This window comes from Balaenoptera borealis (genome assembly GCF_965194805.1).
Source record: "Balaenoptera borealis genome assembly, chromosome: 3".
NCBI classification, from domain to species: domain Eukaryota; kingdom Metazoa; phylum Chordata; class Mammalia; order Artiodactyla; family Balaenopteridae; genus Balaenoptera; species Balaenoptera borealis.
In genome coordinates this window covers 72997616-73013319 of record NC_138866.1, presented here as the reverse complement: position 1 = coordinate 73013319, position 15704 = coordinate 72997616, and the positions used below count along the sequence as shown (strand labels likewise).

The window sequence follows — 15704 nt, the reverse complement described above, 5'->3', positions numbered from 1 at the left end:
TCAAGGGTGACTCCAAGAGTTTGGGCCCAAGAAACTGGAAAGATGGAGGTGCCATTTACTGATGTAGGGGAAGATGTAGGAGGATATATGCTGGAGGGAGGTCAGGAGTTTGACCTTGGATGTCTTATACTTGGGGTGTCTTTGAGACATCCACATTGGACATCCACATTGTAGAGATATTGAGAAGGCAGTAAATATACAAATTTGGGGTTCAAGGAAAATATACAATTTTGGGAGCCAGCGGTCCTTAAAACCTCGAGTCTGGCAGAGCTCACCTTGACAGAGTGGAGCTGGATGAGAGAGAGCCTGGGGCGGAGGCCTGAGTCACCCCAACACTGGAGTCTGAGCCGATGCGTAGGCACCAGCTGAGGAAATTGAGGACAGCCAGAGATCCAGGAGGACCAGGAGGGCGGCCTGGAAGCCTAGCCTACCATCCAGTCTCTAAACACGATGCTTTCAAAGACTATTTAATGCTGTAGGAAAATGCTCACCACAGGTCATTTGGCCGGGGCGGGGAAGCAGCATATGAAACACAATGTTAACAGTTACTTTCTGTACATGGCGGGGCTTGAGGATTATTGTTATTTTCTGCTTTATAATTTTCTGTATCTTCTTAATGCTCAACCCTGAACACGTATTACTTTTGTAAAAATTCTTAGACAAGGATATTTGAAGATCAATATTGGAAAGTGGCTTCTGCTGCTCAGAGAGAACTCCAGCCTATTTCTACCTCAAACATGTGCCTACAGAAGGGACTTTAGGTTCTTCTTTCCCACAGGGGGTGCTGTGGAAGGGGCAGTGCCACTGAGCCCAGGGAGCTTCCGAGGGCTTTGGTCAGCGGGTGAAGACTGGGCAGGTAAGCGCTGGAGGCTGTCCTGACGCCAAGCGGCCCCATCTCAAGAGCTGCTGAGTGGTACCACTGCTGACCTGCCAGCCATGCTTCTCAGACCTAGGGGCGTCAGAAATGCCAAGGGCATCCCCAGGATAGGCCATGGGGCTCCTTGGCTCGGCATAGACTGACAGATGGACAGAACGGCAGCTTCATTAAAAAACAGTTTATTAGCATCTGTGCAAATGAGATCGGTTCTTCCCCAGATGCCCCGGTCTCCCCACCTGAGGCCCTGGGGAACCGCTCTGCAGCGGGCCCCTATCTTGAGGCAGTGCCCTTGCTCATCTGACTCCACTCCCACTGCTCCTGGCCCAGGGCTAAGCCCCACCTCAAGATGCCATAGGGATGGTCTCCCCTGAACAACCGTTGCCTCTAGTATCTGAGGAGTCCCTGCCACTAGCGGCCGGGGCCACATCCACCTGGATGACCCCATGCACCTGGGAGAGCTGTGGGCTGTCCAAGCTGGCGATGAGCTGGCGGGATCCTGATCTCACAGGCACGAACGTCTGGCGCAGTGTCACTCTCTTGTCGCCCCCAATGTCCCTGTGGGAAGAGACAGGATCATAGACCTGGGGTGACCGAGGGTGGATTGGGGAGTAAGGGCTGATGGGGCAGGCAGGAAGGAAGAGCAGCAGGTGGAGCCCTTCAGGCATTTCTGGGCTCAGCTGGAATCTCCACACCCAAGACCTAACCTACTGACTGGAACAAAGCCTGAACCCCAAGGCCACCTCTGCAAGGCTAGATCAGTGGCCGCCCACCCAGCTGCTGGAGCTGGAAATCTCCTCAGCATCCAGGACTCCTCCCTCCCTGCTCTCACAAACATCTGGACAAAGACCGAGGCACTGCCTCCCCTCCTCTCCATGGCCAATGCTCCTGCCCCAACCAGGTCAGCCCCAATCCCCGCAGGGTTTCCAAGAACAAGGAAACTTCAAAGGGAGACTTTGGGGCTCAACACAGTATTGCCAAATACTTTCAGGTTTGCCGAGGAAGAAGGTGGAAGAAAATTAATCATCCTCTGCTACGATCATATTTCAGGATGTTATTAAAAAAAAAAAAAAAAGAACAGACAATTGGCATCTTTAAATTAAATTGACACACATTCGTGTGTGTGAGTGAGAGAGAGAAACACACATGCTGGTGTGCACACACACACTGCAGTGTCTTTATTTTCTTCCTTCCCATGGACCTCTGGTCCCAGACCACCCCTCTGGGAATCACAATTTCACCAGCCTTCTAACTGGCCTTCTTGCCTCCCATCTCATTTTCCATTCTATTCTCCAAGCATTCAGAGGTGAACTGAGCCCTTCACCGGCTTGGCTTCCTCGGTGCTTACGAGATAGATGAAACTGTAGCTCCCTAACCTGACACACAGGCTCACTCTGAGTCACCCTGCCTGCCTGTGCCACCTCATCATCCCCCCATTCCTCCTGCCCACCAGCCCCACTGAGCTCCTCCCCTTCCCTGAACTCACCTCCGTCTTCATGCTTTGCCCCCAGGCTGCCTCCAGACCCAGCTCACACCTCCTCCTCAGTGAGGGCTCCCTGGAGCACCTCCTGCCCTCAGGAAAATGAATCTCACCCTTCTCTGAGCTCCCCCAGCAATCTGCACGTGTGCTTACGCACTGACTGTGACTGCATTTATATCGCACCTTCTCATGCCTGTTAGCATCTGTCCTTTCCTGCCTCTGCCTTAAACCTTTACCTCTGGCCCCTGCTCAACCTGAGCCTGCCTTGGGGACCGTCTCTGGAGCCAGACTCTGTGCAAACACCACAGTCCTCCAAGGGAATGAGCCAACACCCCAACATTGAGGATGAGCTCTCCTTGGGGCAAAACAGCTTGGAGCCTGCTTCCAAGGGGCGTTCCTGGACCACTCTGTACTCCTTCTTCTACCATTGTTAACTGTGTGGTTTAGAACAAGGTACCAGTCATCCTCACTTTCTGGTGTAAAATGGAAGCGAATGTAAAATGAGGGGGTGGGATCAGATGGTCTTGAAGGTGCCTCCAAGCTCTATGAAGGTGGGAAGCAGGGGAGACAGGGAGGTAGATATCTATAGCCTACCTGTTAGGTTATAGACTTAATTTCTAGACTTCCTATCATAATATACAACTTGAAAATAAGTCTAGAGACTTCCCTGGTGGCGCAGTGGTTAAGAATCCGCCTGCCAATGCAGGGGACATGGGTTCGAGCCCTGGTCTGGGAAGATCCCACAGGCCGCCGAGCAACTAAGCCCATGCACCACAACTACTGAGCCTGCGCTCTAGAGCCTGCGAACCACAACTACTGAGTCTGTGTGCCACAACTACTGAGGCCCGTGCGCCTAGAGCCTGTGCTCTGCAACAAGAGAAGCCACCGCAATGAGAAGCCCACGCACCGCAACGAAGAGTGGCCCCCGCTCGCCGCAACTAGAGAAAGCCTGCATGCAGCAACGAAGACCCAACGCAGCCAAAAATAAATATATAAATAAACAAATTTATTAAAAAGAAAAAGAAAGAAAGAAATTAAGTCTATAACTTAGCAGGTAGGCTATACTCTGCCTGGTTACGAATCTGCGCTTTTAATTTGTGCTCACTTTTCCATCGACGCAGGTTAAAGGTTGTTTGGGTTCAGATCAGCCTTTAAAAGTCTATTTAACCCATACTATAATTGAACTGTACTATTTCAGAGCCTAGCCTTTATTTGTAACATTACTTCCAAGAGAAATTGCTCTCCAGATTCCAGCTAGGGATGTCAAGATCTCTTCCTACCCTGGTCTTAAGAGTCAGGCGAGACCTTGGCTGCACCCCAGTTTGTGAGTTTAAGCTGAGCACGTCAGCTGCTAAAGTTGGAATGTGCCCATAAATGAGTGCAGGTAATAAAACCAACTCCCTGGCAGGACATCAGAACTTAGACATCCAAATTAGCATTGTCCTTCAATTATGTACTGGTTCAACCCTGTTGAACATTTGAAAAAACTCCTCTCACATTTTCCTTCACAGCCATTTAAAACCACACACACATCACACACACCCACTTGGGCACGCACGCACGCACACCCAGACAAGTCACTGCCCCTCCTTTACAGCCAAGCTTCAGTTCTGATTGAAAAGGGCGTTATGACCCACCTTGTTCACTTACCTTATTAATTAGTCTTAATTCTAAATGACTTGAGGCTGTTTCCCCAAAGTCAAATCCACTCCCTTAGAAGACCACCCTAAGGACATTCTAGAGAATATGATTCAGGCTCTGGGGGAAATTCCTGAGAAGGATTTGGAGCAGACTTCCAGCTTCCCCTGGTGACTGCTTTGGTGGTGACAATAGCCATCTGAAGGAGTAAGTTCTGGAATGTTTATTAAGGGGCCGCTCAGCAGGCCGGGTGGCACAACTTATGCCATAATGGGGCTCCATACCACAGCCTAGGATGCGCAGATGAGAGTGAAGTGATGCCCGTTTTGGAATCTAATATATCCGAGCCAGGAGCTCAGGGCTCTCAGCTGTCCTGGTGGCCCTGGCCTGGGCTCACAGCAGCTGAGGAGCCACAGGATGTCCAAGGAGGACCTGCCTTGAGAAACTACCATCTAACCCTCTCACATACTGGTGGGAAGACTGGGACCTTTAAGTGGGGGGGAGACTCACACAAGCCCCACAGCTGAAGAGAGGACCTGGGTCTCCATCACTCAGTGCAGCGGTCCTTCCCTTATTCCCAGGCAGGGGCAAGAATCAAAGATCTGGTGGGGCTGCTGAGGGAAGCCCCGCTCTGGGCGATCCCTCAGAACAGGCGAACCTCCCTCTGTCAGCTGCAGGTGAGAGACACCAGCAGGTGAGCTGTCTGGGAGTTCCAAGCTCCACTCTCTAAGCTGCCAGAGACCCTTTTAGGGCGACAGAAGGAGAGCACTCGTTTGTGATGTGTCCCATCATCCAGGGGGCCGGGCTGGGGCAGAGATCAGAACAGCAACCTTTTCAGCTTTGGCCTGTTGGCGAAAGTGGCAGCCACCACCGGGCAGAGCCTGCTGTGTGTGGGGAGAGGGACGGGCAGGGCGGGCAGGGACCCTCTGCTTCCTCACCCAGCCCCCCCCCAGCGCATGCTGTCCCTTTCCCTTGGGCGCTCTCTGTCGAATGAGGAAAATTCCTGCCCCTGTCCCCAGAAGGCTGAGCTTAAAGGTCAGCCTCTGGCCTCCTCTGCTTTCCCTCTGTGCTGTTCCTGCGTGCGTGGGTCTGCGTCAGAGATGGCAGCACAGGCCCAGGAACACGACTGTGGGCACCGGCCTGGCCCAGAGCCTCACGTGGCTCGGGATCAGGCCCCGGCAGGCTGGGTGAGGGCCCCGAGGCACAGGGCTCTCGCCTTCGGAACTGCTGCTCGGCCCTCATGCCACCACGCCAGCAACAAGCTTGAGAGCCTGTGCTCTCACCAAAGCGAGAGGGGCCGAGCCTGCCCCTTAGGAGCTGTGAGGCCCTGTGAGACGCGGCCACCGGCTGCCCCGTCTGTAAAGCGGGGACAGCTACCAACAGAACACTAATGTCGTGCCGAGCACCATGCTGAGTGCTTTACGGGCAGCGTCGCCTCTGATCCTCAGAGCCAGGCTTATCGTTATCCCTACTCTACAGGCGAGAAAACTGAGGCGCAGAGGAGATCAGTCACTTGCCCTGGGGCACACGGCCCAGGTGATGATCTCTAATGTACTTTAAGGGGTTTTTGTGGTTTCCAGATGAACTTATATTCCTGAAAGTGCCTGCTCAACTCCTGAGTGCTGGGCGAGAGTAGTGACGAGTTGCTAGTGATTCCTATGTGAGTTTTCAGCTCCCTAACGAGCCGGTGAGGCAGGGTGGGGACACCACGGAGCACTGCCCACAGCAGGCCTTTTAAGTGCTGCGTGGGCTGAACTGAGTCAGGAGGTGCTGCTGGCTGGCCCCAAGCGACAGACCTTACCGTCCTGACCGAGAGAGGAAGCAAAGCTGGGACCCACGCCGCCAGGAGGCAGGCAAGGGCAGCGGCAGGGGAAGGAGGAGGGGCCGGACTCACCCAGCATTGAGGGCCTTGGGTCTCTGCAGCCCGGAACCCTCGAGCCGGAAGACAACGTTGGTGAGGGTGACAGGCAGGGGGTTCTGGAAGACAATCTGGACCTCGCACTCCTGGCCAACCACGGCTGCTCGCAGTAACTGAGAGAAAAAGAGGCCCCCATCAGAGCCCCTGGCCAAACTCACGGGACCAGACGCTCCCCCAGAGAGGGAGAGCTCCTTAGAATCAAGACCTCCCTCAACCCACGTTTCTGCCCCCAAGAGAGGGCTCTCCCAAAGCCAGACAGGAAACTCCAACCCACTCTCCAGCTGCAGCCACCACAGAATCAGGGAAATGAGATCTGATTTTCCAGAGGAGGAAACCGAAGCCCAAGAGCCCAGAGCTGGTCCCTGACCTCCTCCTGCCACAGCTCCTGGCCCAGTGCCCCCTCCCCTCGCCCTCCGATTTCCCCCTGCCCCAGCCAGCTGCTCTACCGTGAGGGAGAGGTCCGGGGTGCGCAGACGGAAGGTGTGCTGCTTGGCCAGCACCTGCGTGTTCTCCTTGACGTGGCCCGAGACGTTGAGCAGCATGGTCCCCTGGTCCACGAGGTGGACCCGGTACTCCTTGTAGGCCACGGGCATGGCCGTGCGCTCCGCTGTGGGGAGGAGGCATGGTGTCACTGAGGCCAGCTTCCCCAGACTCGGCATCCTGGGGTCTCCATGTCCCCAGCCCCGGGGTGCCCAGCCGTGGGGCGGGGGGGGGAGGGGGCAGGGCTGGGGAAGGAGCACTTACAGGCCCCTGGCGCCAGCACCACTTCCTTCTTGCACTCCTTGAAGACAGACCCAGAGACGCCGGTATAGAAGGTAACAGAGAGGTAGAGGTGCAGCTTCACAGTCCGGGGGCTGCTGCTGCAGTTGGTCAGCACCACACAGACGGTCAGGTCCTGCCCCATCACTGCGTCCTGCGCCTCCACCTGCAGGGCCACATCCTCAGCCGAGTCCCGGGTGGCGTACACGTTGGGTTTGCTGCCGTGGGCGGCTGCGGTCTCCACTGCCTTCCGCTCTTCTTCTGAGCCTGGGGGTTGAGGGTCAACGGTGAGCTTACCACTGCCGCTGGCGTTGGCGAGTGCTTGGTGGGAACCCTTGGCGTGGACGGAGCTGGCCAGGTTGGGGGGCTGGTACCTTCCGGGTGCTTATAGATGTGGGAGACCTCTTCCCGCATGTTGGAGCCAACGGCCTTCGTGACGACGAGCGAGCCGATGGCTTTCTCCTCCACGTACACGACCTTGAAGCTGCCGTCACCTTGCCGCTGCCAGTAGATCTTGTCACTGTTCACCTGTATGGGGCGTGTGTGGGGTGTGAGCCGGGAGTGAGTGAGCCAGAAGGTCTGAGGGTGGGCCTGACCCCCAGCTGCCTTCCCTGGATCCTAGGAGCTGCATGGAGGGCTAGATCCAAAGGTTGGGAGCTTCCTGGAAGAGCCAAACCGGGAGACCTTCCGAGCTGAGCCAGACAAGGCCAGAGATGGGGGAAGAAACTGGTCTGGGAGGCTCCTTACAGTGTATTCAACATTAATAACAGTAATTCCTTATGCTCGTTCGCTGACTCTGCGACTTATAGAGCAGCTTCATACCCATTATTTCTTTTGATCCTGAGCACAGGAAGCATGGCAGCCATTATTATCCCCCTTTTAACAGTTGGGGAAACTAAGACTCATAGAATGAGTAACTTGCTCAAGGTCACACAGCTAGTCGGTCGGTGGTGAGATAAGGACCAGAGAACCCAGGGCCAACGCCAGTGCCCTGGTCTCCCCAGGCTGCCCACAAAGGCACCGGGCACACAGGCCTCACCTCAGCAAAAATGAAGGGCGTGTCATACTTCATGTAGACCAGGCCGTTCTTGATGGACTGCACAGAGCAGGGGCCACAGCAGAAGATGCCTAGGGGAGTGAGGGTAGCATGGGGGTGAGAGATCCAAGGAGGCCGAGGGGGACCCCCCCAGACCCTGGGCCCACCCATCCAGGCCCAGCGCCCACTGCCTTGGGTCAGCTCCCACCGGTCCAACTCAGGGAGGTTAAACAAAGGAGCACACACGTTCTATTTGGCCTCAGTCATTGGTGGGGCATAGGGGGACACGGACAGCCGTGGAGACAGGCCTGCCTTGCTAACCAAATTGCTGGCATACTTCCTCTACCGGCTGAAGCTTCATGTCAGCTGTCTGTAACCCCCTGAGGTCAAGAGCCATCCTACATCAAGACAAACCCAGAGCCCACCGTGGCTCTGCTTGCCGGCTGGGAGAGCAATGACATCACAGTCACCATTCCAGAAAGATCCAGAACAACTCTTCAGCTCCGCAGCCTACTGTGTCCTCTCTGTGGGGAGGTGAGAGGGGAGCTGGTGGGAAACAGAGTCTGTCCTCAGTGTGCTCGGGAGGGTTTTCTGGAAGAGATGGGTTGATACGGAGGAGGCTTGGCAGGAGAGGACACAGAACAGGAAGTGAGGGCCATCCAACAGGAGAGAATCTTAGAAAACATCTCGCATGATAGTCTCCTTTTACACATGGGGAGACAGGCTCAGTGAGGCAAAGTAGATGCCAGGATCTCCCAAGACAGTTGGATACAGAGAGAAGGAAGGAGTTAATACTTAACTGAGTAGCTACTAAGCTCCAGCCATGCTGCTAGTCTACTATGACTTCTCATTAGATCCTCCCAACCACCCTGTATGGCATATATCATCCACACATTACAAACAAGAACACCAAAGCCCGAAGGTGAAAGGAACTTGCCCAAGATGACGTATCTAAGAAGTGATCAAGCTAGAATCAAGCCCAGGTCTGGCTGGCCTCAGAGCCCCTGGCTGCCACCCAGCCCACCACTTCCCAGAGTGGGGACCAGAACTCAGATCTCCCGGTGTCCTGCAGGCTGTTCCAGCGTCGCAGGCATCACCGGGGTTGCACAACTCAGGGGGCACCGTTCACAGAGATGACTGAGGGGGAGGGGTCTGGCCAGAGACCAGAGGAGGAATGTAGGCTAGGGGAAGGCTATCTGACCCAGGGTGAGGAAGGGAGAGGTGGCAGGGGTTGGGGGGAGAGGCAACCGGAGGGGCAGGTGGGGCTGCCTGGGGCCAGAGTATTAAAGTGGGAAGGGTGTGCGGGCCCTGTCTGAGAACAGCACGGGAGGTCTAATTTTTGCAGAAACGTGCGTTGTGGAAAAGAGACTAGTAGGTTATGTCGTCAGTGATTACTTCTTAGGCTGGACTGGGTTACAGAAGCTGTTTTCTCCTTTGAACCTATCTGAACCCTGATTTTTTCATACTGTACGTATAACTCAGTGGAGCAGTGGAACAGATACGAGAGGAACTTGGTAAAAGCGAGAACATGTGTCGAAAGAGAGGAAGTCGGGGGCTGGGTCTGCTCTGCTGCTGACCTAACGCTCTGTGCCCTAGAGGAACTCCCAAACCCAGCTGATCTGCAACATCACCAGGAGAACTTTCAAAAACACAGATTCCAGGCTTCCCTGGTGGCGCAGTGGTTGAGAGTCTGCCTGCCAATGCAGGGGACACGGGTTCGAGCCCTGGTCTGGGAAGATCCCACATGCCGCGGAGCAACTAGGCCCGTGAGCCACAACTACTGAGCCTGTGCATCTGGAGCCTGTGCTCCCAACAAGAGAGGCCGCGATAGTGAGAGGCCCGTGCACCGCGATGAAGAGTGGCCCCCACTTGCCGCAACTAGAGAAAGCCCTCGCACAGAAACGAAGACCCAACACAGCCATAAGTAAATAAGTAAATAAATAAATAAATAAAAATACAGATTCCTAGAGTCTATTCCCTGAAGGTCCAACGTATCAGGTCTGGAGTAGGATATAGAAATTTCCTTGAAACAAAACGAAACAAACCACCTGAGAGAGGATAGGGAATTGTATACTTTATGCTATACAATTCTATCCTTTTTTTTTTTCCTTCCAAGCATGTTTTACTTAAAATAATGGCTTTTTAAACTTTAAAAGAATATATATAAATAAAAGGGTCCTTCAATTAATTACCTCCAGGATATGTAAATAAAAAAGCAAGTGGGAATAGTGGATTTGTCAGGGGAGGGAAACCTCTCATGGAATTCTCTCGAATCCTTGGACTTTTGAGCCATCTGAGTGTAATAATCATTACAAATAAATAAAATTTAGGCAAATAGTTACGCAGAAAGGTAAAAACAAATGAAGGGCCACATGGTGATTTGCCCTGATGAGTCTGAAGAACTGCGGGGTTACAGAACCCGGCTCGAAGGCCCCATCCGGGACGCTGTAGTTTGGTACCCTGGCTGGGGAGAGAGGGAGGGGCCCCAAGTGGGGTTCAGGAGCTAGCCAGGGCCCTGCCTCACCACTGCTGGTCTCCTGGGGTGTGGAGTCCACAACCTGCCATCCATCGAAGCCTGAGGGCAGATCCGGCCTCTTCATCCAACAGTCGTTCCACACGTGGAAGTTCCTGGATGGACACGGCCGGAGGGCTCCGTGAGCTGCCCACCCCCCCAGGGCCTCCCCAGCATACCCCGGCGCCCAGGCCTCGGGTCACCAGTCCTCAGCAGGGAAGGGCAGGCCGGCCCCAGCCTCACCAGATGGAATCATGGTTCAGGTGCTCGAGTGGCTTCATGTTCTCGTCAAAGTAGATGTCCATGGTGAGGGACGTGTCTGTGTCATGCGCGGAATTGAAGTTGGTGATGGTACGGGTGGCCAGGCCCAGGCAGCGCAGCACTGTGCGGAAACCAGGGTTGGGGTTCAGGGCCCGCGGCCAGGGCAGGGGTCGGGGGGGGGGCAGGTGAGGCACGAGGTCAGGAGTAGCAAGGGGACAAGGGCAACTGGGTCAGGGGTTGCTAGGGTCAGGAGGGCACTGAGCCAGGGAGTGTTGGGGGTTAGGGGAATCCAGGCCACCGGCCTCGCCTTGTCCCTAACTGTCCCTTCTCCCTCCTCTCCTCTAGGCCCCTCTCGGTTGTTGACACTAATTAATGATAATTAAGGCCAGCCTACCAGCCACCCCGCCTGCTCCTACACCGAAGCCACAGCTGGGCTGGGATCCTGAAGGCGGAGCCTGGCTTCCCTCCCTCCTTCGTGTAGGGCCCAGGCCACTCCTGTCCCGTCCCTCCACTACCTGTAGTGGTCACACCGGCGAAAACCCAGCACTGGCCGTAAGGGACAGGGCGGCCGTTGCGTAGGTAGCTGAGTAGAATCTCCACGCTGCCCACCCACGCTGATGGATTCGTGCCGCAGGAATAATTTCCAGACCAGTTCCCAATCAGGATGCCATTGTCATCCAAGGAATTCACCTGCCCAGGACAGGATGGGATGAGGCAGAGTTGGGGGAGAGGCTCAGGGCCTGCTGTGTGGCCCCCGGCCCAGCCTCTGACCCTGCAACCATCCCTCACCCCTAAAGGCTTCAGGGTCCAGTAGCAGCCTGAGCCCCTCTCAGCACTCCCAGAGCTCTCTGCCCACTCCACCCCCATCCTGGTCTGACACAGGAATGTGAAGGCTGGGTGTGCCAAGTTTGGGGTTTGGCCCTACATTACACAAGAGCTGGAATGGGAGCCAGGAAGGGGAGGGTTGGGGGGCAGGCGAGGGAGGGAAGAGGAGTGAGACCACTTCCCACAGTACCCTTTGCAAGAGCAGGGACAGAATCAGGAAGGGTAAGAGTGTGGGGTGGAGCAGGGGAGGCAGCAGGCAGACACACAGTAGGGCTCAGAGACGCGAGTGTGCTCACCATGGCAGAGACGACCCGGCAGACACTGATGGGGTCCCTGCGGCCTCCATGTGGCATGCCCCGCCGGTCCAGGATGTACAGGCAGGCGTCCAGCACCCCCTGGTCAAACTGGAGGGAGGAAGGGCAGAGGTGACCCCTAGGCCAGCACCTGCTCCCCTACCCCGCCCCACCTGCCTCTAGTGCCCCTGATTGCACGAGGCCCCAGCCAGCCGTACCTGGCCATAGTTCCAGGTCCGCTCGCCAACCTGTGCTTCGGTCCCATAGTAAATTCTCCCAGACTCGTTAAGCACGTACTCCTGCCGCCAGTCCTCACGGTCCACGTACACGATGTCCTCTGTGTTCCCAAAGCATATATGCCTGGTCCCCTCCAGCCCTCTCCCTGAGTCCCACCTGCCCCTGGGCTGATTCTGCAGGACTCATGACCGCAGAGGAAGAGCAGGAACGCCTCTAGCCTGACAGCACTGCTCCCAGGACGGATGCAGTGAGCATGACAGAGATAATGAGAGGTGGGTGGCTGTAACCCGGGCCCTTCCCCAGGAGAGGTGAGGCTGTGTGACCTTGGGCTGGTCACCTCTCTAGGTCCTGGATCTAGGTCCCCTCACCTGGACAATGGGAGGCTGGCTTCTCCTAGGGCTAGGTACCCAGGCACGTAGCCAGATCCTAGGAAAGGAAGCCCTGACCTGCCCTCCCCTCCTGTCCATGCCTTGCTTCTGACTCCAGCAGGCTCACCTGGGCACCAGGGATTGAAGAGGATGTAGATCTCATTGCAGGGGTCAAAGGGCAACTGGAACTCGCCAGCTTCTGAGCGTGTGCGGACCGTGAACTGAAACTTGCCGATGATGGCATTGGGGCAGGTGTGGACGCGTAGGTTCAGATTATTCCCGCTGGACTTGGTCACCTGGGCGTTCCAGCCTCCACTGCCCCCCTGGCCCACTGGGATGATCACGTGGGTGCCCTTGCCCACCTCAGGGTTGTTTCCTGGAGTGGGGGAAGCATTGATTAGCTGCTGCAGCCTATCTGAAGTGGGGGGAGGGGGATGGTGCCTTGGACTTCTCCCAGCCCCACCCAGAAAGTGTATGAGCCAGTGAGTGTGTCCCTGAGTTGGACCATCGCCTGGGTCAATCTGAGAGCAGCTCTGTCCCCACCCAGTGTTTGCCCACATGTCAGGGCAGAGATCCAGTCCAACATCCCAAACCTGTTCCCTCGACACTTAACTCAGAGGTGACTAGAAGAGACCAGGTCACCGTCACGCTCTCCCTGCCTGACTGTTCCAGCACCTGGGCTGGAGGAGCAGAGCCACCCTGTCTGGGTCCAGTTGCCCCTGCCCCGTGTGAAAGGGCAGTTCATATCCTGAAGGTCATCCCTGCCTGCTCCCTGGGGCTGCAGCTTCCAGAGCCCAGGGCATCCTTGCTGGAGGTGGTGGGGGTACCCGGGAAATTACAGGCTGGGGTGGGCAAGGCTAGGCCCTAATCAAAGGGTACAAGGGGTCGCCGGCCCCCTGCGGCAGCATAAGCACCAGCCTAGGCAGTCAGTAGCCACCAAGCAATGCAACGCGGGAGGCACCTGCCCTGGGCCATGGGGACAGAGAGACCGAGAGACACAGTGGGACAGAGCATAGAGCCACACCCTGAGGAAGGAGGGCAGACCCAGAAAGAAAGACACACAGAGGCAGCAACACTGAAGGGGATGCTGTACCAAGCACCTGAAGAAAAAGAATTTTGAGACAGATACCCCTGGAGGCTTGAAGAGGGTGAGCTTAGGAAAACAGGGACACCAAGACCCTCCCTGAGGTACCCCTGGGGACATACTTACATGCTTGCACCTGCCTTATCTGGCAGGGGCGAGGAGTGGGGTGAGTGAGGAGCCTAAAGATGCCCCTTTGACCCTAATACGAGGGCGGGGAGCCCTGCTAGGCAGCCCCCTACCCCCACTCCACCCTGCCCAGGACCTTCACCCCTCCCACTGCGCGCTCCACTGACCGATGTACAGCTCCAGGGTGACATGATCGGACGACTCATAGGGACGAGACAGGAAGAGGACCATGTCGAAAGGCTGCCCACGGCGGATAATCAGCTCATTGTACTCGAACTCGTTCGTGTGGTGCTCTTGGCGATTCCGGTCCGAGGGTGAACTCAGCAGATCCACACCAGTCACCACCAGCATTCCCTCTGCAAGGCCAGAGCTCAGGTTCAGTGAAGCCCCGTGGGGAGTCCGGCCCTGCATCATTAGCCTCCCAGGCCCCCAGAGACGCCAGAATGAGTCTCAGGCCCATTAAAGCATTTTGGCTCTCAGATAACGAGGACAGGTGGGCCTCACCTTGGATGGTGCCATCTCTAGCTGTGGTCGCAGTGCTGGGCTGGGGGTCGGGTCTTCGACCCCCGGAGCTGGGCCCTCGATCCCTGAAGTTAGACCCTAGGTCTCTGCGGGACTCAGGCCTCCGGTCGTCATCTATCGCATTCCGGCACGAGCAACAGCCACAGAAGCGAGTCCAGAAGGAGCTGCCCCCTTGGCCAGCATGTCTGTCTGGCTCTGGCTCCGCCTCTGAAGAAGGTGTCACAGGGGGCTGCCAGGTGTTTGCGCCCCAGCGGCCCACATCCGAACGAGGACTGCCCGTCGTCATGCCTGTGTGGACAACGCAGGGAGGCTCTGATCACTCACACAGACCTCCTTTACCCCTACAGGATGCCCCAGTCAGCTCACCCAGAAACCCTCCATCCAGAGAGCTGATTCAGTCCCAGCCAGATGACTGAGGTGATCTGATCTCGACCCTGAGATTCCCTCAGACCCACCCAGAGACCTTCCCCAAAGACTCCTTTCAGACTCACCTAGAGAAACTTCCCACATTACAGAGACGAGTCTTTCCCCTCTCACCCGCACACGGACATCCACCAAGCCAGGTGCCCGATCCAGAAAGCTGCTCACGGACGCCTCCCAGGAAATGACACTTGTCACACCCTCAAGGTGCAGCAGCACAGACCATCCCGGGCCTGCTCCCTCCACCTGCCAGCTCCTCAGTCTGGAGGTCCAGAGCTGCCTGCCTCAAGGACCCATTTCTTAGGCGGAATCCCCCACCCAAGCCTCCTTGCATTACACAGGCAAGTGACATTCACGACTTGGGCTCCTAACATTCCCCACCGCAGGTCAAACACCCACACGGAGCTGCCCGGAGGGGCGGGGCGGGGGCAGAGGTGCCCCGAGCCGGGCTTCCCAGGTGCAGAGTCTCGGTGTGTGGGGAGCAGCCTCACTGGGACAGGCTCGGGCCGGCTCGCACCCCACCTGGCCGGGTCCTCACCTGATGAAGGTGCTGCCATCTCTGGGGTGGAACAGGTCGGGACTGATGGGACTGGACTGACAGCCGCCGCACGAATGGAAAGCTTGGGGAGGGCGGGTAAGTGGTTTATGAGGGGGGAGGGTGGGGCCAGGCTTCGGGGAAGAAGGGGGAGGGAGGTTGCTCCATCCTCGAGGGAGGAAGCCCAGCCTCTGGGGGCTGTTTCCGAGGTAGGGGTGGGAAATGAGGCTAGGCCGCACCCTCTTTCCCCTTCAAGGAACCAGGAACCGACTGGAGGCAGGGTTGGGCCCGGGCTGGGGAGGGGGCGGGGGCGGGGTCTGTCAGGGCTGAAGTTGGAAGGCTTTGATGAGATCACCCCGTCCGAGGGATGCTGACTCCTGCCAGACTGGGTGCATCAGAAGCACCTTCTACTCGGTGGAGGAGGTTGCGACAAGTGTCATTTCCTGGGAGGGGTCCTCGAGCAGCTTTCTGGATGGGGAACCTGGCTTGGTGGATGTCCATGTGTGGGTGAGGGGGAAAGAATCGTCCCTGTAATGTGGGAAGTTTCTCTAGCGCGATGGGGGCAGGGAGGGTCCACCCACACCTCTATCCAGCAGACTCGCTCTTCCCAAGCTCAGGCTGCCCGCCTCTGACCCTGTGAAACTGCCCACCGGCCTGGCTCTGGGACTCGTCCTGCCCAGGGAGGTCCCAACATCCCAAGCTGGTACACACTGGTGACATCAGTAGCCAGGCCCTCCGACTGGCTCCACCAGCCAGCCCCCACCATCCATCTGTCTGTCCCTCCTTCTTCCTCTAGCTAGGTCACAGCCCCCAGCA

The 15704-nt window shown here is 56.7% G+C and overlaps 1 protein-coding gene across 3 annotated transcripts; it reads right to left on the bottom strand.

The window, feature by feature from the left end:
• Nucleotides 1-1040: 1040 nt before the first annotated feature.
• TGM1 (transglutaminase 1) lies at nt 1041-15029 on the bottom strand. Of its 3 annotated transcripts, none has more exons than XM_082385876.1 (15): nt 14892-15029; nt 13916-14221; nt 13579-13767; nt 12329-12577; nt 11815-11933; nt 11600-11707; nt 10994-11168; nt 10461-10599; nt 10230-10333; nt 7709-7797; nt 7044-7197; nt 6655-6936; nt 6357-6517; nt 5887-6023; nt 1041-1432 (listed from the first exon to the last, which is right to left on the bottom strand). In XM_082385876.1, exons 1-15 carry the CDS (start codon nt 14908-14910, stop codon nt 1219-1221), a joined length of 2445 nt encoding a protein of 814 aa, XP_082242002.1. In that variant the 5' UTR covers nt 14911-15029; the 3' UTR covers nt 1041-1218. The 3 variants fall into 3 exon arrangements, with proteins under 3 accessions (XP_082242002.1, XP_082242003.1, XP_082242004.1); XM_082385877.1 differs by lacking the exon at nt 14892-15029 and adding an exon at nt 14425-14742; XM_082385878.1 differs by lacking the exon at nt 14892-15029 and adding an exon at nt 14471-14740.
• Between the last annotated feature and the right edge of the window lie 675 nt (nt 15030-15704).